The 21,612-nt window shown below is 50.1% G+C and overlaps 6 protein-coding genes across 6 annotated transcripts; 2 read left to right on the top strand and 4 right to left on the bottom strand.

Annotated features, from left to right (window-relative positions):
* Positions 1-86: 86 nt before the first annotated feature.
* On the bottom strand, positions 87-3,937 carry TrAFT101_009288 (uncharacterized protein). The gene has a single exon (XM_024909063.2). The coding sequence runs from the start codon at positions 3,803-3,805 to the stop codon at positions 317-319; it is 3,489 nt and encodes a 1,162-aa protein (XP_024755357.2). The 5' UTR covers positions 3,806-3,937; the 3' UTR covers positions 87-316.
* A 646-nt stretch (positions 3,938-4,583) lies between these two features.
* TrAFT101_009287 (uncharacterized protein) lies at positions 4,584-7,540 on the bottom strand. The gene is made up of 2 exons (XM_066128606.1): positions 6,809-7,540; positions 4,584-6,729 (listed from the first exon to the last, which is right to left on the bottom strand). Exons 1-2 carry the CDS (start codon positions 7,228-7,230, stop codon positions 4,824-4,826), a joined length of 2,328 nt encoding a protein of 775 aa, XP_065984726.1. The 5' UTR covers positions 7,231-7,540; the 3' UTR covers positions 4,584-4,823.
* A 143-nt stretch (positions 7,541-7,683) lies between these two features.
* Positions 7,684-11,522, top strand: TrAFT101_009286 (uncharacterized protein; the record flags this gene model as incomplete). The annotated part of the gene is made up of 8 exons (XM_066128605.1): positions 7,684-7,727; positions 7,874-8,058; positions 8,119-10,173; positions 10,236-10,294; positions 10,350-10,391; positions 10,776-10,887; positions 10,949-11,355; positions 11,418-11,522. 8 exons carry the CDS (start codon positions 7,684-7,686, stop codon positions 11,520-11,522), a joined length of 3,009 nt encoding a protein of 1,002 aa, XP_065984725.1.
* A 1,131-nt stretch (positions 11,523-12,653) lies between these two features.
* TrAFT101_009285 (uncharacterized protein) lies at positions 12,654-13,937 on the top strand (the record flags this gene model as incomplete). Its single annotated transcript, XM_066128604.1, has 1 exon — positions 12,654-13,937. The coding sequence occupies one exon, from the start codon at positions 12,654-12,656 to the stop codon at positions 13,935-13,937; it is 1,284 nt and encodes a 427-aa protein (XP_065984724.1).
* A 314-nt stretch (positions 13,938-14,251) lies between these two features.
* TrAFT101_009284 (uncharacterized protein) lies at positions 14,252-16,228 on the bottom strand (the record flags this gene model as incomplete). The annotated part of the gene is made up of 1 exon (XM_024901394.2): positions 14,252-16,228. The coding sequence occupies one exon, from the start codon at positions 16,226-16,228 to the stop codon at positions 14,252-14,254; it is 1,977 nt and encodes a 658-aa protein (XP_024755360.2).
* A 976-nt stretch (positions 16,229-17,204) lies between these two features.
* Positions 17,205-19,843, bottom strand: TrAFT101_009283 (uncharacterized protein). Its single transcript, XM_024901420.2, has 3 exons — positions 19,011-19,843; positions 18,338-18,924; positions 17,205-18,284 (listed from the first exon to the last, which is right to left on the bottom strand). Exons 1-3 carry the CDS (start codon positions 19,307-19,309, stop codon positions 17,530-17,532), a joined length of 1,641 nt encoding a protein of 546 aa, XP_024755361.1. The 5' UTR covers positions 19,310-19,843; the 3' UTR covers positions 17,205-17,529.
* Between the last annotated feature and the right edge of the window lie 1,769 nt (positions 19,844-21,612).

The following is a 21,612-nucleotide window of genomic DNA, read 5'->3' as shown; positions in this document are numbered from 1 at the left end:
CTGCCTTTACCGTCCTCATACATACGCACTCTCTTCGTACACATAGACTACATCTAGGTTTCATTGAGCACAATATTGCTCAAAAGGAACTGATCATGTATATTTGTATAAGTTTAATAGCAAACATTTGATGTTTATTGCATACTGAGTATTAGTAGTTTCTCATAAAGTATTCCAAAGAATATGACGGTGTGTATATATTAGCCACGTCTCTTAACTCTTTCAATATGTTTTAATGATAACTGGTCTGTATTGTTTCAAGCTGTCGAATAGGCCCTGTGCATAACTCTCTGAATAAATGATTCTTCATGTATTCTTAAGCACCACCAAACACCAAAAGACTTTGAACACCGACTCTACCAAACCCGCGTTGATACAGTAGTTGACGCCCACCATGTGTAGGAAATTCAGCAACAATCATAACACTCACATCTTCAGGATTGACGCCAGCTTTGACCAATAACTGCAACACCGCGCAGAGTGTCTCCCCCGTAGCAAGTACATCATCTATCACCACCACTGAAGCCCCTCGAGAAACCATATCCCGATCCATCGCGATCTTCTTCTCTCCCGAACAATGCGATGAGATATGCGATGGGGACTTGTCGACGGTAACCGTAGGCGGCGGAAGCTTGCCAGCCTCGCGAATCAGCAACAAAGGCACATCAACTCGCACAGACAATGCTGACGCAAACACAAATCCTCCAGCTTCGCAGCATGCTATGGCATCGACTTTGGCCCAGTTACCACTGAAGTGGGTTTGCAGCAGAGAGGAGCATAAGGCCAGCCCGCCTGGTTGCTGAGAGATATCGAGGACGTGACGGAACTCAATCCCTTGGCGCGGAAAGTTTGGTATTGGACGCACCATATTGGCCAGCCGCTGCAGGTTTTGGTCGAAGAAGGGAAACAGGTGGCTGTTGGCAAACGCCACTGCCGCTTCGTTTCCAGCTATGTCGTTGTAAAAGTTAAAGCTTGGGCGGTAGTCTGATGGTGTCACATGCCCTGAATTGCCGTTGCTGTTACTATTTTGTTCACGATCTTGGTGGTCATCAATATCACCATCATCACGACAGCCATTATCATCACAGTTACAGCCTCGACGAGCCCTCTTTGTCTCTTTGCTGGCCTCGATGCGAACCTCAAGAAGCCTGCTATCTGGCACCAATTGTGAAAAAGCAGCAACCGGCGCCTCATCTCTCATCCCAGTGATTAGCAAAGCATCCACATCTGCAGCGCTATGAACAACATTCATAAAATGCTCCTCTGGCAACTTCGGTCGCTGCCGTACCTGTTCCTGAAAGAATTCTGTCAGTGCTGGCCGGTGCTGCTCTTTGTATGCACGATCATTTAGCAAAGCGTTCAGATCAGCTCCAGTAGCAGCTGCGTATTCTCGCTTTGTCTCATAGCTAATGCTGACTGCCCGCGCTTTGATGCTTCTATGAACATCGTTGGAGAACACAGAAGCCCAAACATGAGCGCAATAGTCTTTGCCAGCGCAGCTTTCGCCCGTGACAAGAATGATGAGCTTTGGCTCCATTGGGCTTTTCGGGAGTGGACAGGCAAAAGCCAGCACATTGTGAGGATCCAAGTCGCGTTTGAGACGAGCCAGTCGTGGCAGGTTTGGTCCAAACGCCCTGGCTGCCAGAGAGGCATCTCTTGGATCTGGTCCAAGGTCGGCCCCATAAGCTCCGCTGCTCAGGGGCAGCAGGTTCTCAGCGACGGCATAAACCCACTGCACGGCAGCTCGAGCAGCATCAGTCCCATCTTGGTCGCGGGGCCAGACTCCAGTGATGACACAGGCAAAGTCCCAGTCCCGACAGCCGAAAGCAGTGGTATTAGCAGCAACGTGGGCGACTGCTCCGCCACCGTGGATAAGATGGAGATAGCTGAGTGCTGAGGGGCGAGTCTTTACGGCAGCTATTAATATCTTGGCGATGTTGGCTGTTCCGATATCCTTGATGAATAGACACCGTTTGAACGAGGAAGTCTTGCCGCCACCGTGTCCGCCATGCATCCCGGACATGTACATCTCGGTATCGAATAGGCCAACGCCATCCACAACCTTGAAACTCTCTTTTGGTCCTAAAACTTCATCCAATGGCATATGTGTAGGAGCGTCAACGTCGAGGTTGACTATGGGAGACTCATACATAGTCACGCCAAGATGCAACTGGTCAGCTTCCCAGTAGAGATACGCGTCCGCAGACCAGACATTGGGAAGTTTCCTGGCGACTACATTGAAATATTTGAGCCATTGCTGCGATTTGAGGCTATCACCATCGCTCAGAGGGATGACCCAGTTTCGCACCGTATATGTCGAAGCAACGAAAGCCTTAAAGGTGACGCTAATGACGATACCGAAGTTTGTTCCAGCACCTTTCATTGCCCATAATAGGTCAGATTCATTATCCGGACGCACAGCATCAACAGGCAGATGCTGGTTCGGCACTTGGCCAATGCACAAGACCTTTCCAGATTCAAGACCAACAACCACGGCACCGACAATAGCATCGCTCGCAAGACCATATTGTCGAGCCAAATGCCCGATGCCCCCTTGAAGCCACAGTCCCGCCCCTACACTTGGACGAGAACCCAGGGGTACTGTCAGGCCTGCTTCCATAGTCTTTCGGATGATATCCCCAGTCTTGCAGCCAACCTCGACGACGACCAAAGGATCTGAGCTGGATCCATCTCCCCCAGTCGTGAGAATGTGTACTTGGTTAAAGGCTTCCATATCGACTGAGACGATATTGGGCCAGAGGCATTGACCGCTGTGGCCTCCTCCAACGACAGTTAGACTGACTCCGTGCTTTAGGGCCCATTGAACGCACTGCTGAACATGTCGGATCTCTGTCGGTTTAGCAACGGCAGCGGGACGGTAAAGACGAGCCTCCCTATTCTTAACCGCCTTTTCTCCCTTCATTAAGGGAACATGCACAGCCAACTCTGGCAACGCAGTGGCATGTTGAGAAAATGCCACCATGGCCTCGGGTGCACTAAACTGGAGATGATGTGGGTGGTCTTCCTGGCGGCGACCTAGAGCGCGACACACTTCACGCCACTTTGTCCGTACTGCCATGTCCTCGTCAGCATCTTTCATGATGAAACCCGCAATGAAAGGGGCAAAAGAGTCTAGTGCTTCGTTCTCATCTGCCACGAAGATATTTCCAGTAGGAAAAGAAGCTGTCCGATGGCACACTAAACCGTCAAAGTCCAAGGCATCATCACGATGGAAGACGATCACTAATCCATCATTAGGCTGCCCAACGAGCATTTCCAGTGCTCGTTCGATGAAATGGCGTTCAGACTTCATACCGTACATGCTATGGCAGAACAATATGACGTCGAATTTTTCGTCGCCATCATTCGTCGTATTTTTTGCATCGCTCCCCAGAACAAATGGCACTCGACGGATGTCTGGAGGACTCTCTAGACATGGCAGAGGAGGCTCCGATGTCGCGCTAAAACAAAGCCATTCTTCCAAATTTGTAGCAAACAGTCCATTCGGCTCAGATGCAGCATATCTCTTAATCTTCTGCCTTAGATGATGGGGAAGATGTGCAAGCACGCTCTTCGGGCCCGGTCCGATCTCCAGTATCGAGACGCGATTGCGCGACTTGAAGAGAGGGGCTAGCAGTTGGGAGAGCTGAGGGATAATGAAGTTTTGATACGCCGTCAATCTAGATTCATTAGTGAAGAAAGTGAAGCCAGCGCTGTACTGGGCGTCGGACAGTGGCTGTCTCTGAGACGATGCTGCCGCGGCTGTTTGTCTAAGTGCCAGCTTTAAGGATGAAAGAGTAGCCATGCTAAATAATCAAGCTTGAGCTGATATATATGTATTTCTTATTGCATTCAATGAGTATTTGATGGGTCTATTGGCAATTTGGAGATCTTTATGCGGGAAATAAACACGATTTTTGCCTGGAGAGGAGAAAGAGGAGAAGATGGTTGGTTGTTGAACAGCGAAACACGAATCCCTTGGCGTGTGCCGTGGATTAAGATGCTTTAGTTATCACATATCGCATAATCTATGCCCAGTTAATCATGTACAAGGTACTACATAGGGTATACTTCGTGATTTCAACCGGCGTAGTGCCTCTGAACTACCGCTCCAGAAAGAAATGCCTACATGTACTTGGGGAGTTGTTCTACCAGGCTGTGCCAATGTACCGTTTTATAGTGGCGGGGTTTATACTTAGGCACTACAAATAAATACTTGTAAACATTATAAACCTCTTCATTTTATATTTATATGACGTGATGCAATATTTCCGTTTTACCAATATTTTATAATATCGTCGTAGAGCAAGCTACTAGCCTGCATTGATGCATACTGAGAAGCTCCGTTCATATATCGCCATGGCCCTCCTACACATTAAGTACATGTTGCTAGGTACATGAACTATTTAATGACACAGCATTGGTAGCTAGGTAGATGTCCACCTACGTACTTACCTAGTCATATGGATGTGTAAAATAAAAACATATAGCAGAAACAAATCTCCTGGCTTAGCTCCGCATGTGTGGCTGACACGTAGTATCAGTTACGAAGAACATGGATTTTCTTCACGCCAAAACCCTTTGTAAACCATATTCTCAATTAGAAATTGCTTTCTATTAATGGGCACTAATACTATTATACTACCCAAGCCGTTATTTGCTCAATTAGTGTGGATATCCATAGAGTACACCTTTAGGTGTATCGCAAGTTATGCATATAAAAGCAACGTCCACATACATCAGACGCCATACAACATAAAACATCAAAAGGGCATTTTGCATATCGTCGAGTCTAACTCTGCTATGAGCCAGGGAGGCGTCTCTCATAATTCTTCGTGCGCATCGTGGAAATCATCATCTGAATCTTCATCATCCCTCTGCTGCAGGACCAAGCACCTCTTCTCCCAGCTCGTCGGCGACAAAGGAGAAGTACAATGCATTTGTCCAGATTCCAAGAGACTCTCTTCAGACTCTGTCATGTGGGAAGCGCCCTCGAAAATCCGAAGCAGCTCATCAAAAGCAAAATTCAACTTCTCAGTGGCATCTTTGCGATCCCGCAGCGTCTTTCTGAAATCTCCGAGCGCGTAGTTCTTATCGTATCTGAGACGAAAATGATTGGTATTTGCTAGAATGTCGATTGTCTTGAGGTCTGCGTAGAGTGCAGTGATATTGAGAAGATGTGGCCCTTTTAGCCGCGGGCACTCGGAGTATTCATGCCAGCGTTCAAGGAATAACTGCAACACATGGTAGCTATTATGCGTAATGGCCGTAGTCAGTGGCGTGTCTCCTGTCGAAGAAGACATATTGATCTCTGCGCCGTACTCAAGCAACAGAATGGCAAGACTTGCATCATCTTTCTGCGCAGCATGGAAAAGAGCCGTTTTACCATCGACTCCGGCTTGGTTGACATCTGCTCCAAAGTCCAAAAGAATTTTGACAAGGAGAGCATCATTTGCATTTCGGGCGGCGACGTTCAACGGGCCGCCTTTCTTGATGCCGCTTGGCAATGGTGGATCAGGATCAGCCCCGGCATCGAGAAGCAGCTTGACGCATGCTGTATGGCCCTGTGCTGCTGCGTTAGAAAGAGCGCCGGATATTTGCACATCAATGATATTTGGATCTGCCCCATATCTGAGTAGCGTAACAACGGCGCGGCTGTCATTTCTGGCAGCAGCCCACGCCAGAGCCGTGCGGCCCATGGAGTCTTGCATATCGATTTCCTCAGGGTGGAGGAGAAGTTCAGCCTCCAAGTCGCTGCTACAGAGACCTAGGACAATCCGATGCGTCTTTGTAAATCTTGAGTCATCGATGAAATCCTCCAAGTATTCGTTGCCCTTGGTAATGGCACGCAGGGCATCTACGGCAGGCTCCGAGAGATTGCCCTCCAGTAAAAAGTGGCATGCTTTGATACGGGGGCTGTTGTCAAAGGCGCCAATCGGCTTGTAATCGACATCGGCGCCAGCTTGGAGGAGAAACTTGCAGGTTTCGTACTGCTTGCTATATAACGCCCAGCGAAGCAAAGAGTATCCTCGCTTGCTGCTGACGTCTCGAGGCGACGCCAAGCCGCGATCGAAGAGAAATTTCAGCCCGCCAATATTTCCGTCGACAGCAAAGTTTATGCATTGAGAGTTGTCGGGTATGATCCTTAGCATGTCTAGCTGCAGCGAGGGCCCCGCCGCGTGATGGAATGACAGCTCCATGCGCAAAATCCTGGACCAGACGCTTGCTGGAAACCAGTATTCCAGGCTTATTTTGCCTGAGCGCGATCCTTGGCACTCTTGGTTATCACATTTCGGGCTCATGGCAGGCATGCCAGCATAGCCGACGAACAGGCGGCCAAGCACATTGTTTAAGAATGCTGGCGATGCTGAATTTCTCTGCGTGTGGCATGAACAGGAACAATGCTTTCGACAAGCAATGTTCGATGGAGTCACGCGGATTCCTAAATTAAGCTGCTCGGGCATCATCGCCGCCGAGTATGGTTTCGTCATTGTGTGTCTTTTCTTCAGAGGCAGGTTGGTTCCGTATGCTGACTGGACTTGAATGAACTGGTTCATCTGCAAGATGTCGGCTTGATGTTGGAGCATTTGCTCAACTCGTGCGATTCGTTCGTCTACGCCGGCCAGACTGGTGATGAATCTCTCGCCGAGAGCAGACTGCGTCTGGGATGCCTGTGTGGTGGTGGTAGAGATTGCTTGTATGTCAAGTCGGATTCTCAGCATATCTTCGCTAAATAGTCAAGCGTGTAAGCCACCGTTAGCCGTCCATGTGTCTCGCTTCTATAGGTGGGAATCGGGTGCTTATTTACGAGTTGGTAGCCCCAAGCATGATATTCAGGCTGCTTTTCACAGTCCGGATGTCATCCTGCAGCTCTTTGAGCCGAGCCTGGTCTGCGCGCCATGTGTTCATCAGACTGAGGGGCCGCCTTGATTTTTGGTAGGCCCGCGTGAGGGCACTGACGATCGTTTCGACTTCGTTCAGCTTGGCCCTCGCCTGCTTTAGCAGATGCGGCACAGCTGAATATTTGCTCTCTGGAAGACTCTCTCGCCCTTCGACCAGCGAGGCGAGCTGCAGCAGAACCAGCTCGAAATCAGCCACCTCATTGCTGAGGGCGTGGATCCGTCCAGGCAGGCTTTTGCAGAGAGCCCGCAGCAACGCAATCGACTTGCAGATTTGAGAGGCAAAAGTGACGATGCCGATGGTGCTCGCAGATAAAGGGAGTGGATCCATGCGATAGATTAGTGAGTAGCAGTGCTCCGTAGAGGCTGGCTTGAAGAACTGATGATATACGTCGTATAAGTGGTATTCTTTGTAGCAGTCCCAAACGTGTGAAATGGGCTAAACTGGTGGTATTGCTAGTGCTTGGGAGCACACGACAGCAGCGCAATGCTATGCTTGAGAAGGATTTCGCGCTGGCGCCAAAAAACACTAGACGGGCCGTTCCGTCTCAAGACTCGATTTTAGTGCGAATAAGTGCATATATATATATACATGAATACATGTGCATGTATGCCACCTCCCTCTTAATCAACGAGCAATATTATGCGCGAGTGTGTGTGTTAGAGGTAGAGTAACTGCTTGCGCCCTGTTATGCAGGGCTCTTAATGTGGCAATGGGCAATTCCACTGGATTCCACTCGTCTTCAGCTCCGGTTTCGTTTTGTCAAAGTTCCCGCGGAGCCCCATGCCTAGCACATGTAGCAAGCTGACGGGCTTTCCTACAATACGGTGAGAGTACATGGGCTTGTTAATCCAAGAATGACTTTTCCTTTGGCAAACCGGGCCATGGCGTCCAACCCCGCTTTGATATCACATGTACCTTTCTGTATCCTCAATAACCGCAGCTGACCTGAGCTTTGAAAATCAAACCTTAGCTCCAGCGCACAATCTGAGGAGCCATTGAAGTCACTCCTGCCAAATTCCTCCGGCTTCTACATCATGAGGTTTGGCTTGCATTATCACCAGCATCTGCTGGCAAAATGGGCCGATGATTACGTCGATTACAATGGCCTCCGGCAGATGATACGGCTTGCATCGCAGCGGGAAGAGCCCCCAGCAGGTCGGTAACGCACAAGTCTCTGAGTCTGCTTCTCCCTTTCCTTAACCGATTTCGATTTAGATGTCTTGAAATGCCTGGAGGAAAGCATGAAGAGCTTTGAAGCGTCCCACCAGAAAAAACTCACGTCTATCATTCAGCGAGAGGCTGACCTCTGTGCCATAATTGGCTTGCCTTCAACGCCTGCCGACATCCCCGACATCGATACTGTGGAACAGTCCGAACTTGGCTTGATTCTCTTTGTTTACGAAGACTTGTTGCGTGAAGTATGCGACGTTGAATGGTTCGATAGAGTAAACGAGGCCGCTATAACAAAAGTCTTTGCCAAGATTGCCAACGGATTCGAAGACGAGACAAGCTATTACCATCATCTTCAATCACAATGGCTTGCAACACAACAGAGTCTCGAAAGTCTTCGAATAGATACCCGAAAAAGGTATTCTAGCATAATAGTTGATGCACGCCGAGTACGCTCCATGACTCGACAACCTACACGATCCTTATACATGAATGCGTGTATTCGGGTCGACAGTGCGCCGGAGAATTCATATGATTGGATCAAGAACGACCAGGTTGCTGCATTGCGAGAATATTATCTCTCGTGTAATCCTCCAACAAGCTCGCACGGGTCTGAGTTTGAAAGGCAACTTTACAGCTTATTCATTGCTGCGATTATGATGGAAGCAAAAGAAAGTGCAAATTTTCTTTTTGAGTTTGTGACTGAAAATGGTTGGGCCATGCATATAGATCAGATATTCTTTTTCTTCAGTTTGTGCGGCCACATGAAACAAAATGGCTCACGGACCACGCCCACGCCCGAAGATTGGCTCGTCAAATTGCTCGACGGACCTTGCGCTCTCGCTACTGTCTTCCTGCGTCGCGGAGGTGTTCACGGGCGTCTTGCGCTTTACTACTCCGCAAAATACGGACTGGAAAGCTTTTGTGAAGCTTCAATACGTTGCGCATTTAATTCAGATGTCGGGCATCTTGCCGACATATTATCCTGGAGAGACAACGATGGCATGACGCCGCTACACTATGCCGTCCTATCTGGCGAAACATCAGTCCTAGCCATCCTATTGAAATGGCTGGTTGACTCTAATGATATAAAGCAGTCAAAATCTGATCTTCAACCTCTGTTTGGGAATCTTCTTCTTCTATCTGTAAGAAGCGGCCAAGATGATATCGCAAACATCTTGCTAGACCATCAACCTGATATCAACTACACAGCGCCTCATGGTGAAACTGCCCTTTACTGCGCAGCTCAAGCAAATAATCTGGGCCTGGTTAAGCTGTTGCTCACCTATACTCAACGTGGGCTTGATGTAAATATTGCAACAGCTACAGGGTGGACCCCGCTTATGGTTGCATGTGCAAACGGACACAGCGACATTGTAAGCTGTCTCTTGGAGGCTGGGGTTGAGCCTGAGAGCTGCGATGCTTTGGGGTGGACTGCCCGAGAACTTGCGGTATTCAGAGGACATCTTGGTATAGCAACGCTTTTTACGTCGACTCCATCAGAAACTACAAACGGAGGGCCTGCAGGCTCTCATAGGCTGGCTTATAAGAACCCTAGGCAGACTTTTTTCAGTAACAGCAGCGAAAGATTAGTCGTCGTCAACCTCGGAAGCACTCAGGGAGGACACGATCGTGCTGCATTTGAGCTCTCTCATTATATTCCTGAGAGGAGCAGTGGCCCCAGATCGACGTCTTCTCTAGTACTCGAGATCTGTGCTCCAGGAACAGAGGCTGATGCAAAATTAGTGCGGTTGCCAATACTGGAAGACCAAATCAACCAGCCCTTTATCTTCCAGGCCAAAAATGAAGCGCCCCTTCAGATATCTGTCCGACTATTTCGTCGTGAGTCCATGGACTCGATGGTACTCTTGAGCCGCGGAAATACAACACTAGATCATGGAAAAGTGTTCTTTGGAAAGAAACGCGAAAGCATGGTTCGTGAGGTCACTGTCTTTATGATGGATAAAGAGACTATGGACTTGACGGGGACTGTGTTGCTGAGCTATGTTGTTGCTACGCCTTTCGCAGGCCTCCAGCAGCCGGATACAACAAACTATCAGAGACGATTGGGGGATCCGATGCGGATGGTTGGTCATAGAGGTATTTTAACTTCATCTTTTAGACGACCCTTTAACCATGACATGAAGCTGATGATATTGCAGGCTTGGGACAGAATACTGATAACCGATCGTATTTGCAGCTAGGAGAGAATACAGCCATGGTGCGAAATAACATATCTTTTGAATATACTTGGGCACTGACGTCGAGTGTTATAGTCCTTTCTATCTGCCTTCAAGTTGGGAGCATCGTTTGTTGAAGTAAGCTAGTCTTGTGTCTACCGGTCTTGATTTCATTCTTACTAATATTCTTTAGTTTGGTATTGCATCTTTCTTCTCACACAATGTGGCAACTCTAACAGATTCATAGACTTGCAAATTACTCGCGATCTCGAGGCCGTAATATTTCACGATTTCTCACTGAGCGAATCTGGAACCGATGTTGCCATCCATGACGTTACGCTCTCTCAGTATAAACACGCAAGTGATTTACAAGAACCACAAAGCATAACTCCGGCCACTATAGACACAAGTGGCGTGTTACATGGTTACCCGCAAAGGCGACGCGCCTGGTCAACAGGTGAAGAGTCTCGCCTAAGAACTGTACAGCTGCGTGATAGATTGCGTTACACTGTAGACTTCCAGAGCAAGGGCTTCAAGCCTAATACCAGGGGGGACTTTATACAGGGCTCATTGGCTACGTTGGATGAGCTGCTTATGAATTTGCCAGAGGATATTGGTTTCAATATTGAAATGAGTACGTCTGTCTTTGTCTCTCAATGGAATCAACAGTGGCATAAACTGATTACAATGTGCAGAGTATCCGCGACTCCATGAAGCGGTAGACGCTGGAGTAGCTCCAGTTACCATCGATATCAACACATTCGTCGACGTTGCTCTCGAAAAGATCCAGAGACTAGCGGGCAACCGCCCAATAATACTGTCATCGTTCACGCCTGAAGTCTGCATTCTGCTCTCCGTGAAACAAAAGACATATCCGGTCATGTTCATCACCAATGCCGGCAAAGTGCCCATGGCAGATAAAGAGCTCAGGGTAGCAAGCCTGCAAGTGGGCGTGCAGTTTGCTCGGTTCTGGAATCTGGCTGGAGTCGTCTTTGCATGTGAGGCGCTGCTATATTGCCCTAGGCTTGTGCAATTTGTGAAGAATGCAGGGCTGGTGTGTGCTTCTTATGGGCTGCTGAATAACGAGCCTATCCTTGCACGAGTGAGTTTTTCTCCGTCCCTCTCCCATATTTTGGGGATTTTGATGATGACACTACTGGATAGAAACAAGCGGATGCTGGCGTGGATATAATCATGGTGGATCGGGTCAAGTTGGTTGCGGAGGAGCTAGCCAAGGATGGTACAATGTCTAATACTAGTCTCAACTAGAGAAAGGAAAGACGGAGAAGAGGAGTCTTCTATTAGAGATCCGTCTAAGATGAGAGACAAAGGGAGATGTGAAATAAAGAAAGGGGACAAATGAGGCTATTGCACATTCCACGCGTGTAGCTTCATGTTTGGGTTGGCGCTATTGGTTCTCTGCAGAACTAAGACGGTTTAGTGCAGCTCGGAAGCTGAAATCATCGACACCTCAGGTAGTTGTGAGCACTGACTCGACTCTCACACTGAAATGATTCGCAACAAGAGGTTGAACTGCACGCAAATCGCCTCTCAGCCTTGTGCTTTTGCAGAATACATGTTCATGAGACGCAGCGTGACGCTCATCCTCGATTGGGGAGGCCGCTGTGGCGGTGCTGAGGCCGGCGGTGCAGCTGCTGCTCAGCCCAACGAACGGATCCCAGCCCCCTCCATTGCATGTAACCACCATCACTGCTACTGAACATACCCACACATGTGCGTCAGAAACTCTTTATACGAAGGGGACGCTGCATATACTCTGCGACAGAATACTTGGCAGCCTAACAGCCGCTGATGTCTCGCAAACCATCGCCAACCTCGTCCCTCTGCGCGTTCTGCAGCCCAAAACCCCTGCAGGCCGTCGTCATTCCAGCCCACCGCCCCGTTTTCTACAGCAAAGAGCAATCCCCACCAAGCCGCCACCCAACACGCGACCACGATGCCCTGGCTCACGCTGCGCTGGCCAGGCCGTCAGCCCCCCGTGCCACCAACCAGTTGCCGCCAGGTGAAGGATGGGCTCGGCGCTTGCCGGCGTGTTCGTAGGGGTCTGATCGCTAACGAGACACTAAATGGGACGCTGAGGTGAATCAGTCAAATGAGTGAGAACCACGGGACCCCCTGGCCCTGGGCAGCTTTAAATGCGTTGATGCCCTTTGGACAACAAAGAGGACGAGGCAAGAAAAAACTTTGACGTCGGACGTGGCATTGGCCGTGCAGCATTTAGCGGCAAGCAATTGACGTTTAAAAGACGGCGGGAAGAGGCAGCGAGTCTCAGCTCATCTCGATACGGTACAATTCGAAGAGAAAACAAACACAAAAGAAAACAAACAAACACGACATTCACCCTCTGCCCGGCTCGCCTCATCTCTCCCTCTCCCCGCGATGCCCTCCTTCACTGGCACCACCCCCGAGTCGCTCCTCGCGCGCAACGACTCGCTCAACCCCGAAGCAACATGTCGCGGCATCACCTCCAACGGCCGGCCCTGTCGCCGCCCCGTCAGCCCTACAGGCCATCCGCCGCCGTCGCGCAAGAAGCTGTCGCCGCCCACCCCTGACGACGACGGCGAGGACTCCTACTGCTGGCAGCACAAGGACCAGGCCGGCCGCTCGGGCAAGTCGAGCCCCGGCGCGGGACGGCCCTCTGGCGGCGTCATCCGCGAGGAAGGCCGCACGAGTCTGGATACGCTGGCGGATCGCCTGGGGCTCGTGGATATCAACGACAATAAGCGACCCAGCGGCCGGTTCTCGTCGGAAAAGTACCGGCCCAAGCCAAAGACGACGACCTTTTGCTTCTGCTTCAGCGTCCCGGAGGAAGACTTTGACGAGGCTCCGAGGCCTCACCAGCCCAGACCGCAGCCTCACCCCGTGCAACCGCAGGCTGCTCGGCCGTCGACCCCCTCGGCGCGTCCATCACAGCCACAGACCTCTCATCATCAGGGGCACTCCCGCCCCTCCAGCTCCTCGGCCCCGACGGCGGGCCACCTCAAGTCTCTCATCCCAGACTCCCTCGACGCCCACACGTCGTCGGTGCTCATGAAGGAGGTAGCGAAGCCGTTTTCCGATGCCGACGAACCCGGCTACATCTACATGTTCTGGCTCACACCCGAATCGGCTGCTGATCCGGCCCCCGTCGACGCTGCAAGGGACCTCCTCGCTCCTCCTCCCCGAGGCGGCACCCGCAGCAGAAGGCCCAGCGATGTTGTGTCTACATTCGCCAACACCAACGGCCAGAAGCCAAAGACTATGCTTCTCAAAATCGGCCGAGCTGCCAATGTCCAGCGCCGCATGAACCAATGGTCCCGCCAATGCGGCCACTCCATCCAGCTGCTGCGTTTCTACCCTTACATGTCCTCATCCACCCCTCCGTCTTTCGATGCTGCGTCGTCCAACTCTCATGGAAGGGGTGCTGGGGGGAGAGCCCCATCCCCAGCTGCTGCGGCTGCGGCTGTCCATCCCACACCGCATGTCAAGAAGGTGGAACGCCTCATTCACCTTGAGCTTGGCGGCATGGGACTCCGTGCTGATCTCGGCGCCTGCAAGACATGTGGACATGAACACAAGGAGTGGTTTGAAGTGGATGCCACCAGAGATGGAGTCAAGATTGTTGATGACATTATTCGTCGTTGGGTGGGATGGGATGATGGCTCTGCTGTTGGCGGGCGATAAGTAGAGAAATGGCATGGTAATGTTGGCTTTGATGAGTTGATTGAGTAAGACCTATGTTTATACTGGCGATGGATGATTTTCGTTTCATTTTGATGGCATGATGTTTATATGGTATGGCATGGCATGGTAGGCGTTCATGAACATGATAGAATACACAGATATACTGTGACCTTTTATATATTAGATTGAGCATAGCATATACAAATGACAATTGCGCAGATGCACTACAATCCTGCCTTCATTGACACTGATATCTAATTTAATTCGTCAATTATTCTTTGTTCGTTTCTATTGGCTTCACGCCATCGAGGAAATTAAACAAGTCTGATTACTTGCGGCTGAATATCTTCCCACAGCTTGCTACCACCGAGCCCTTTCGCCACAGAATACCACAAGCCAACTCTAACAAACTCATCCACATTCCGAGTCGGCATAACTAGGAGACCAACCATCATCCTCTGGTCAGAAAGGGCCTTATCCAAATCTCGATGTACATCTCCATCGCTGAGATCAGAACTCGAAATCAGCAGCATTCGCATCTCATCCAAAGGAGCATCCGGGTACCCATAGCCATCATGACGAAAACCTTTAACATCCCAATCAAAGTTCAAATTAGCCACGTAGTCGCCCTGTTTCGAGCGCAGGACGTAGTGAAACGGGTAAGTGTGCAGATGTAGCCTCTCATCTTCAGGAGCTTCTTTTGCACACGGCCTCCTCCTGCTGCTGCTATCCTCTCCATCAACTCCCAGCGGCACCATTCTGTATATTTTTGCACTCATTTCTAGGCATGCGCTGAATACACGGCCGTAAGGGTTCAGTTTGTCCGTGACGACATTGGCGGCTCGCAGCTCAAATTCCGGCGTGTACTTGACGCCGACGGAAAACTGGACGCCCAAGAACCAGTAGATGGGACCTGGACGACGTGCCCAGCTCCATGAAGGTGCGACGTATCCATACTTGAGTGGCTTGACGTATTCTCGGTAGCTTTGCGTGGTCCCGGATATCCAGAACAGTCCTCTATGAAGATCGGCTTTCCATAATCCCGCCAGGTACCCTAGATCGGGAAACGAAGTTCCCAAAGCCCTAGCGAGGCCGGACAAGGCCGGCAATCTGTCTCGCTCGTAAGAAAGCTTTCTCCGGACGTAGAATCTAACCATGGTATACCACTGGTCTATAGCGTCACGCATGCTCCTATGAGCTTCCAAAGTAAGCTGTGACCTATCGTGCCGAGTTCCGTCCATCGACACCATGCTCTCTTCATGCCACATATACGCCATTTCATCCCCGATGAGAAGTTTGCGTTTTGAAAAATGACTTTCCTGAAACGTCCATCCGCGCTGGAACCATGGGGCTTTTTCAAGAGCCCACTCGTCAACTTCGAGCTTGTCATTTCTCATGAGCCATTCGGAGACAGACATCTTTGTATATTCTGTCGTGAGATTAAGTGTAGGATGCTTGTACATTCGGAGAAATAGCTTTCCTTTGACTGCTGGATCTATCTGAGAGGTGAAATTTATTTGTAGCGTGTTTGGATTATGACGCTTGTCCAGGAATCCAGCCGAGCACGAAGTCCCTGTAACAACGCAGATTGTAATAAAACTGTTGGCGTATATATTGGACATTTCAAAGGATTCCCTCGTCCAGTCGTTGTCATCGTCTTGTATAATGCACAAAGCGTCAATCCATAGATAGCGCAGGCCAATCGCGCGGCACAGCCGAACAGCATCTGCAACAGTGTGTGGCATACTTTTGAGGTCAATTTCCGAGAAACGCTGCTGCAGAGTATTCACGGTAGTTTTCAGTTGCTTTTCGGCTTCCTCTTTGGTACCCCAGCAGTAACTCACAGCTGCGTATCTGTTTGCAAAGGCATTTGCCGCTGCCGGTTGAAGCTGTGGATAATTCTCCAAAGAGACCAAGCGGAGATATGGCTCTGTGGTTGATCCTACATCTAACAGACGCGTGGGCAAATATGCGTTGTCATCCGAAGCAGACATCTCATTTGATGATGATTGAGCGATTAGCTCGCGCAGGCGATTCACTGCTAGCTCCGATAAAAGTCGATTGGAAAATGGCCTCCTCTGAATATTAAACCAGGTGGCGCAAGGATCTAGCCCTTCGTTAACGGCTCGTCTATGTATAGTGCTGGTATTGATGTATTTTACAAAATCAGGGGAGAGATAATAAATACCAGAGGCTTCGGCGTAAATATCATAATGAAGCGAGTAATTGCCCACCGGCTCTCCTCCCACCTCGACGGTCAAATAGACATAAAGTGAATCAAGCGTCGTCATTTGATGTGCACACACTTCTACATCATAATACTCCCCTAACTTGTAGGAGACTTCAGTAATAATGAGTTTTATCTGACCAGAATCACCAAAGCCATCCACAATTTCTGAAGAAGTAGTCCCAATCTTGGGCAAAATGGAGATGACATCTCCCCTCAAAATACCGCAAAAAGAGCATCCTTGAGAGGCAGTAGCCGCAAGACCTGGAAGGTTTGGCAGTATATCCTCCCTCTTATAGCCTAGGTTTATGCGAAGATTCAGTAATTCTTCCCCATGCGGCGTCCAAGTTATCAGATTGTTATGATACGATGTTGCTGTGGATAGGTCAACGTTGCCAAAGAAAAGATATCTCTCTCCATTGTATTTAAATCGGATGGCTTCGCCATGCTCTGCCTCGTCGAGATGGAGTAGCATGCAGTATTCGCAAGGCTGATCAAGAAGCAAAATCTCCACGTTGCTTTTGTTTTTCTCTGGAGATCCGACATTACTTGAGCACGTCATTACCCTGAGCTGCGATAGTTGCATTAAATCAGAGTAAAGATGGTCGAAGTAAACTGCACGCTTTAGTACTCATAGCCTCGAGATTTTGTAAGGCAGACTAGTACTAGATACTAACCATGGTGGAGAGGTACAGGGAGCCATTACGGGAAGCCTGCTGCATTATTTATGCATACGTGTACCTACATGAAATCAGCCTTACCCCAGTGTCTAGGCCAACTGGAATCTATCAGCACATAGCTACTGCAAACTTGTATATAGAAAGCAGCTTATGTAAAGAGATTGGCGGGTTAATAGACCTCCAAGCTACAGTAATTGGTCTCTAAATAAATGGGCCCTGTGGCTGAGTTACTTACAACCCTGCTAATATAGCCGAATTTGGGTTTTCCTTATGTTTGTATTTGTTTTTTTTGTTAGTAGAAAAACACTCCATGTACGAGCTTGAAAATATATGCAATATAATCTTATATTTCTTTCAATCCAAGCTATGTAGTTGCTATTCGGGTTTAATATAGGGCCATTAGAGAGATTTAGGATGCTGTTAGGTTTGAGCGGCTCATACAAATCTAAGAATGAATCAAAACTAGCAACAAAGGCTTATAAATTGAATGCAACATGTGATTATATTGGTATAGTACGACTATTAAACATTTGCATCATTAGCTTCAGTTGCACAGCACGGGGCCATGTTAACTAAGCTCCATCCAAGGGTATCAACAAAGAGGCCACCTGCCTACTCTTTCCATCGCTTCTCAACCACATTATCATGAATATCGCTCAAGATATCTCAACTAATAAACCCTTATTTACTCGGGAGGGGGAGTCCTCTCCTCCTCGTGAGTGTGGATCGGAGGCTTCTCAGTGTCGTGGCCAATCTTGGCCTCAACATCACCCTGCTCAGCACGGATAGTAAGGCTGGTGGCGACCTTGGTCTTCCAGGCAGGGGTTCCCATGTACTTGATGCCATTGGGGTCCTCAAACATGGCCTCGGTCTCTTCTAGCGTCTTTCCAGCAGTCTCGGGGAAAACAAACAAGACGTGGAAGAAAGCGACGGTGTTGAAGATACCGAAGATGAGGTACGTCTTCCACTTGATGTTGGCAAAAGCCACTGGGGTGAAGAGACCTAGGGCGGTGTTGAAAGCCCAGTTTCCAGAGGTGGCCATGGCGACACCCTTGCCTCGAAGTCGGAGAGGGAACAGCTCTGGGGGGTAGGTCCAAGAGACGGGACCCCAGGTAGGAGCAAACGAAGCCACGAACAGGTACGTGCAGGCGATGAGACCCTTTGCGGGGGCGCCAGTTACCTTCATGGACTGAGCGGCGACGTGGTCGATACCACCGGGAACGACTACACCGTGAGTGGCGAGAATACCGGCGTTGGCGTACATCCAGAGGGCCATAAGGACGGAACCGACGAGCAGCGTAGGGCGGCGACCCCATTTGTCGACCCAGAGCAGAGCTGGGACGGTCATGAGGACGTTGATGATGTACTGAATGGATGAGGCGAGCAGACCAGCGTTACCGGTGTAGCCGGCCATGGAGAAGATGTTGGCAATGTAGTACACTGAGAAGGGTGTTAGCTTGATTCTATGCTGTGAATGAGAAAATAGCACTTACTCATAACGTTCATGCCAGTGAGCTGAGACCAAATCTGAGTAAAAAGGCCAATAAAGGTGCGGTTGATCATATTGGGCTTGAACAGATCCAGGTAGGTAACATCGGCATGCTGACGCTCAAACTCGCACATGTCCTTGATGTCCTGCAGCTCGTAGGCAACAAAGGGGTGGTTAGGATCTCCCTTGCCGTGAACGAGAGTAAGCACGGCACGGCAGTCCTCCCAGCGGTCCTTACGGGCGAGCCAACGAGGGGACTCGGGAAGAAGCATCATCATGAAGAAGAGGAAGAAGGCGGGGACCATCTGGAGGCCCCATGGGATACGCCAGGAGGCAGTGTTGTACTCGACAGGGTTCTGCTTGCCAATGAAGGAGCAGCCGTAGGAGATGTAGTACATGATGAGGATACCCCAGGTAATGGCCCACTGCTGCATACCGATGAAGCGACCACGCTTGGAGGGGGGAGAGATTTCGGCAATGTAGACGGGGACCTGAGCAGACTCGATACCGACGGAGAGACCGTTGATGATACGGGCGACAATGAGCATACCAATATTCTGGGAGGCACAAGAGAGAGTAGAACCAATGACCCTGGAACATGTATCGTCAGTATACAGGAAACTAGAGCGGCGTCTTAAGGCATTATTGCATTGGCTGGTTTTGCAGTCTTGACTCACCAGATGATACAGCCAACCATGATGGAGTACTTTCGTCCCAATCGATCAGACAGAGGACCGGAGATCAGAGCTCCTAGCCAGGAACCAGCCGCCATGGAGGCGGTGATACCTCCCTGGACCAGAGAACGGGGACCACCACAGGTGCCGTTGGCGTCGGTGGGGGGGTTCTCATCTTGGTTGAAGTAGCATAGATACGACTGTTCAGCCAGCTGGGCTGAGACAGACGAGATATCAAAGCCGAAGAGCGCGCCGCCGACGACGGACACGCCGGCAATCACGTAGATGTTGCCGATAGCCATGGCTCAAGCAGTCCACCCTGAGTTTACTTGTGAGTCGGGGTCTTGACCATGAAACGCGGTGACGAGAAAAGGGCCAAGAAGTAAAAGAGAGGATGGGGGTAGGTGGAAGGGCCTGCCTATATATATCCAGACGGGCACACTGCACGGCTTTGAGCGCGAGCCCATCGTTACGCCGGAATTGTGCGAGCAGCTGCCAGTTGGATCTTGCGGGCACAAAGTCCGCGGCGGCTTCCCACCAGAACGAGACGAGAGGCGTTGAATGCGATGGCCGATCCCTCCTCGGCTGGCGGCTCTTCTGGGGCAAGGCTTCCTGGCAGTGGTTGGCCAATCCATCAGTCAACGAGCAGGCCACGAACGAGGGGTGTGGATTGATTGATGGGACGTGCAAGTGGATGCCTCTCGAGGGTTTTGCGGCGTGATGTGCGTGGGTATCGAGAACATTGGGATGTCTCATCGCGGACTCTTTCCCTGGGCGAATCCGGCCAAGCAGCGCTCGTAGCCAGCATGTATTGGGTACTGACGCTTCCGGGGGGCTGGAACCAATGCAACACGAGGAGGAGGATACACATTCAAGCATTCAAGCAGCATACAGTACATGTAGCATTGCTCAGCGGCGGTAGTAGCAGCAGCAGCAGCGCGTGCTGTAAGTCGCATTCGGGAGGCGATGAGGAGACGAAGGGAGCTTGCGCGAGCCTTCTGCGCAAGTACCGAATACACCGGCGCCGAGGCATGTCATCCGGCATTTGAAAAGTACTCGTTACCAAGAATGGCGTTTCCCCCCCTGACTCTGACCCCCATAAAAGCCACCAAACGCACCTAAAAGCTACCCCAGCACGAACAACCTCATGCCCCCAATAACGGCCCCCAGCAAAGTTGTATTTCCCCACACCCCTCCTCCAACTCTTTCTCCTCAAAATCCCCAGGCCCGATCCCCCGGGGAAGAAGTGAAATGCGTTTGGAAGCTGGATGTTTTTGTGGGTGGTCTGTGGGCATGGAGAGGCGCGAAGCGAGCAATGCCAAAACCCACGATGGGGAGGAAATGGGAAGCAAGAAAGCAACGAGAGACTGTCACCAAAGTGCAATAGCTCCCATACCGTGCTTCACTACCTACCTTGGTTGCACGCGCAGAGCCTAATCCAATTACAATGCAAAAGCCAGGGGTCCTGCATGCAATGCAAGTACTTGTACCTCTCGACCTGTAACAGCTGATTGGGTTACGTACAACATCAACTTGTTTGAGTTCCCCGAGCAAAGAAGCAGCAAAAAATCGCCAGCTCTTCTAAAACAATAATGCCACTAACAATGCCACTCCCTCATCCCAGTCTCGTCATACTCGTCCACAGCGCACGACAACAGAATGCCATCTCCAGCAGCTCGGTAGCACCACCCGCCGCTCGCGTGGTGACTCGGCCGTGCCGTGCATACGACTGGGTTGCCTTGTAAGACTCACGCGTATCACCATGACACATGATTTTATCCTTTTCTTCTTACACGTAAATCTATGTATCTATGATCTGGTGAGAAAAAGTACATGGAGTGAGTGTGCCAATAAGAAAAGAAAAGATGAAAAAATAAATAAAAAAATAAAATAAATGAATATTGGTTCCAACCACCCCGGTTCATGCTTGTTCCAAGGCACGAGGCTAGAGGTCCAGGGGGCCCCCCTCGCCTCTCCCATGCGAGAGGATCGCCACAACAAGCGTTTTCTTGCTCTTTTCGTCTGTTGGAGCGCCAAGAGGATGGAGACTGGAGGTTGCATGTCGCCGAGAGTTTGGCCGTCCGCGGAAGAAGGGGGGGGGTGTGAAACCCAATCGATTGAAGTCAGAGTAAGTGAAGAGGCAACACGTCTAGATGGCCACTAGAAGCTGCTGAGAGCGAGAGGGGAAAGGATTCTTTGGGTTTGCGGCGTCTTGGCCGCAGCGATTGTCGGCAGCAAATTGCCGATGCTGCAAAAGGTCAGCATCTCCGTGTACGATGAACGATGGACATGGTGGTGTGGTGCTCGTGAGCTTGGAGTGCCTATTGCATACACTATGTTATGGCTGTGACCGTGTTGTTTTGCTCTCTTATTTTGTTCCCCGTTGCTCTCGCTAGTGTCGCATTCCAGGGCAGACATGCCCACTGCTACTCTATCTATCTTGCCTAGATATTTATGCTCTATAATACTACAGCATCTGGCTAGTAAGTACATAGAAACTACCTACTTGATTGTATAAACGCATTGATGATGCCTTCAAAAAAAAAAAGCTCCAAGATGGAGAAAAAGAGAGAAACCCACGCCCCCCTCCAATCGAGCCTTGCCC

The sequence above is a fragment of the Trichoderma asperellum genome, chromosome 5, assembly GCF_020647865.1.
Source record: "Trichoderma asperellum chromosome 5, complete sequence".
NCBI lineage: Eukaryota > Fungi > Ascomycota > Sordariomycetes > Hypocreales > Hypocreaceae > Trichoderma > Trichoderma asperellum.
Note: the sequence above shows the minus strand (reverse complement) of the source record. Positions and strands in the feature narration are given on the sequence as shown.